The sequence below is a fragment of the Vulpes lagopus genome, chromosome 11 (genome assembly GCF_018345385.1).
Source record: "Vulpes lagopus strain Blue_001 chromosome 11, ASM1834538v1, whole genome shotgun sequence".
Classification (NCBI taxonomy): domain Eukaryota; kingdom Metazoa; phylum Chordata; class Mammalia; order Carnivora; family Canidae; genus Vulpes; species Vulpes lagopus.
Window position 1 is genome coordinate 65,099,216 of NC_054834.1, and position 2,966 is coordinate 65,102,181.

Below are 2,966 nucleotides of genomic sequence, written 5' to 3' on the forward strand. Positions count from 1 at the left end.
TTTACATTCACATAACTTTCATGTATGAACAAATATTATTCTACTTTGATTTTTTAAGTATAAAAATCATATTAGTTTGTAGGTCATACAAAAATAGGCAATGAGCTAGATATGGCTTAAGCAATACCTCAGTGCCCAGACAGCAACTGTCTAGAAAGAAAAAGGTCTTCTAAAATCATCCAAACTAATGGTTAATAATAGTTCCATTGTGTTTAACATCCAAAAGATGTTTCCATTCTAATAATATCCAATGCCTATGAAATAAAGATCCTACTGTGGAATTTCAGTCATTAGAATCAAGTTAATAGGATAGGGGTACCAAATGAAGTATTAAACCCTTCTTGGGACTCCCATAAGACCACACAACATTGGAAGAAAAGGACAAAGCAAACATAAACTTCTGTCTCCATATGCCACAGACTTTCTACACAGCATGGCACACTAACACCAAGAGGCAAAGTGGATAAACCCAAGGTTGCACAGGTAGAAAGTGATAGGGCAGGAATTCCAATCTAGGTGGTCCCTCCCTGAAGGCTGTGCATTTTGCACTTTGGGAAACTGAAGAAGAGAAGATGCAGCTCTTCTCCAAAACATTCTCCAAAATACAAACATCAATGAATCCATGCAGCTATAAATTAGTACAATGGAATACAAGGGCTCATCTAAATACAAAAGCAAAATACAAACAAGTTATGTTGTCCTCAATTCCTCACAGTTGATTAAAATCAGAATGCATATTTGGCCACCCTATACATGATAATTTCTTGTATGTTTTCATTTTTATCCCATCCCAGAGTTTACTTTCTTCCCCCACAGCCTCCTCATGGCATTTTTCACCTCTGCATTTCTGAGTGTGTAGATGATGGGGTTCAGCATGGGAGTGACAACCGTGTAGAACACGGCCACCAGTTTGTCCTCAGTAAAGGTGGACGGAGGTCGCATGTAGAGAAAGATGGCAGGTCCAAAGAACAAAAGGACCACCATGATATGAGAGGCACAGGTGGAGAGGGCTTTGCGCCTCCCCTCTGCAGAATGGTTCCTCAAGTTGAACAGGATGACAATATAGGAGGACACTAGGAGGAGGAAGGAAAAGATAGAAAATAACCCACTGTTGGCCAACACAATAATCCCCTCCACAGAAGTGTCAGTGCAGGCAAGCTTGAATAAGGGATGGAGGTCACAGAAGTAGTGGTCAATCACATTGGGACCACAGAAAGACAACTGGAGTGTAATAATAATCTGAACCATGGAGTGAAAAAAACCACCAATCCAGGAACCAGCCACCAGAAGGCGACACACAGACCGGCTCATGATTGTTGTGTAGTGAAGGGGTTTGCAGATGGCCACATAGCGGTCATAGGCCATTACCGTAAGCAGGAAGATCTCAGTGACTCCAAAGAAGTGGAAGAAGAATATCTGAGCTACACAGCCCTCCAGGGAAATGGTTTTAATCTTGGCAAGTAAGTCTGTGATGAATTTAGGGACAACAGTAGAGGAGTACGTGATCTCCACCAGGGACAAGTAGCTAAGGAAGAAGTACATGGGGGAATGCAGACTCTTACTGACATTGACTGTCAGGACAATGAGGCCATTGCCCACCACCGTGGCCAGGTACACGAGAAGAAATATCACAAAACACACTCTCTGCACCTCTGGATCCTGGAAAAGACCAATGATAATTAACTCAGTCACGTTATTTGTATTCGCCATGGGATCCAATCGGATGTTCTGGACACGAGGTCATGAGAGATCTGCAATAAAACAAACATTGTTGTAACCAGTTCACCTCATTTATAACAAATTAGACAATGTAACCTGCATTATGATATATTAATCACCAATTCATTCATTTAGCCCATATGTACTTATTCAGCATTAACTATTAGCAATCTAACAATTTGTATATTAGAAAATTAAGGCTCAGGGAGATGGTTATTTACCCAGGATCACACAGAAAGTGATGAATTCTGGGCCTCAGAACCAGACTTTCTAACTTCAACAAGGATTCTTTCTAATTTACCAGATGATTTGAATTTGAGGAGCCATTTAGTTTCATAGCCTACTTTTTCACCCTCTTCGTTGCATTTCTCTTCTATTGGGGAATCCTCATGACATACTTGTGCTCCTAAATTCCTCATTTCCTTCTTATTTGCCTTGGAAGACATCTTCTCACTGATAATATTTCCCTTTCCAAAAGGTCCTGAGCATAGTTTTGTTCACTCAGTTATACCAGTCTTCAACTCAGGTCAGATTCTCCACCATTTCACAGGCATCAATAACCATGTTCGAATGACAGGTGTTCTAATCCTCTGGAGAGAATTCAGCTTACTAGTTTGTCTCCATTTCACTACTACTTTCCTATCTTTTGCCCCACTAACCAAACTGAAAGATCCTGAACTCAGAGAGCTCGTCCTCCTAGAGCATCATTATGGCTGGCCAGCCTGGCACTCTGGTTCCAGGTTGGTAGTCAGCAGCCATGTAGATCATAACAAAAGTTATCCCCTGAACAGATCATTACTGAGAACTTCTTAGTCTACATCTATACACCCTTCTTCCCTTCAGACTATCCATAAGGATGCACAGACTATCCACAAGATACAACATTCATGCTAACAATCTTCTAGCACACAAAATAATATTTTCAAGATTAAAGTGCCATCTTCAGAAGTTTTTTACCACATTTGAGCCATGAGAAATAAGGAAGAAATAATATGAACATCTTGACTCTGCTATAAAATTTATCTTCATTGCATTTCCCTTTATCTTTGAAATTTTCAAGAAATGCTCTTTTATGAAAGTAAAAATATATATCTGAACAGCAAGAAACTCAGTCAACAGAAAAAACAAAGGTCATAGACAGATGGAAAGAAAGCAGTGGCATAGAGAGATGGAAAGAAAGCAGTGTGTGTCGGAAATCATCAGTAAGGATACATGCTGAAGTGTGAAATTTCCTAAGAGAGAAGATA

The 2,966-nt window shown here is 40.0% G+C and overlaps 1 protein-coding gene across 1 annotated transcript; it reads right to left on the minus strand.

Annotated features, from left to right (window-relative positions):
• Positions 1 to 780: 780 nt before the first annotated feature.
• On the minus strand, positions 781 to 1,710 carry LOC121471644 (olfactory receptor 4B1-like). Its single transcript, XM_041722429.1, has one exon. It carries the CDS (start codon positions 1,708 to 1,710, stop codon positions 781 to 783), a length of 930 nt encoding a protein of 309 aa, XP_041578363.1.
• Between the last annotated feature and the right edge of the window lie 1,256 nt (positions 1,711 to 2,966).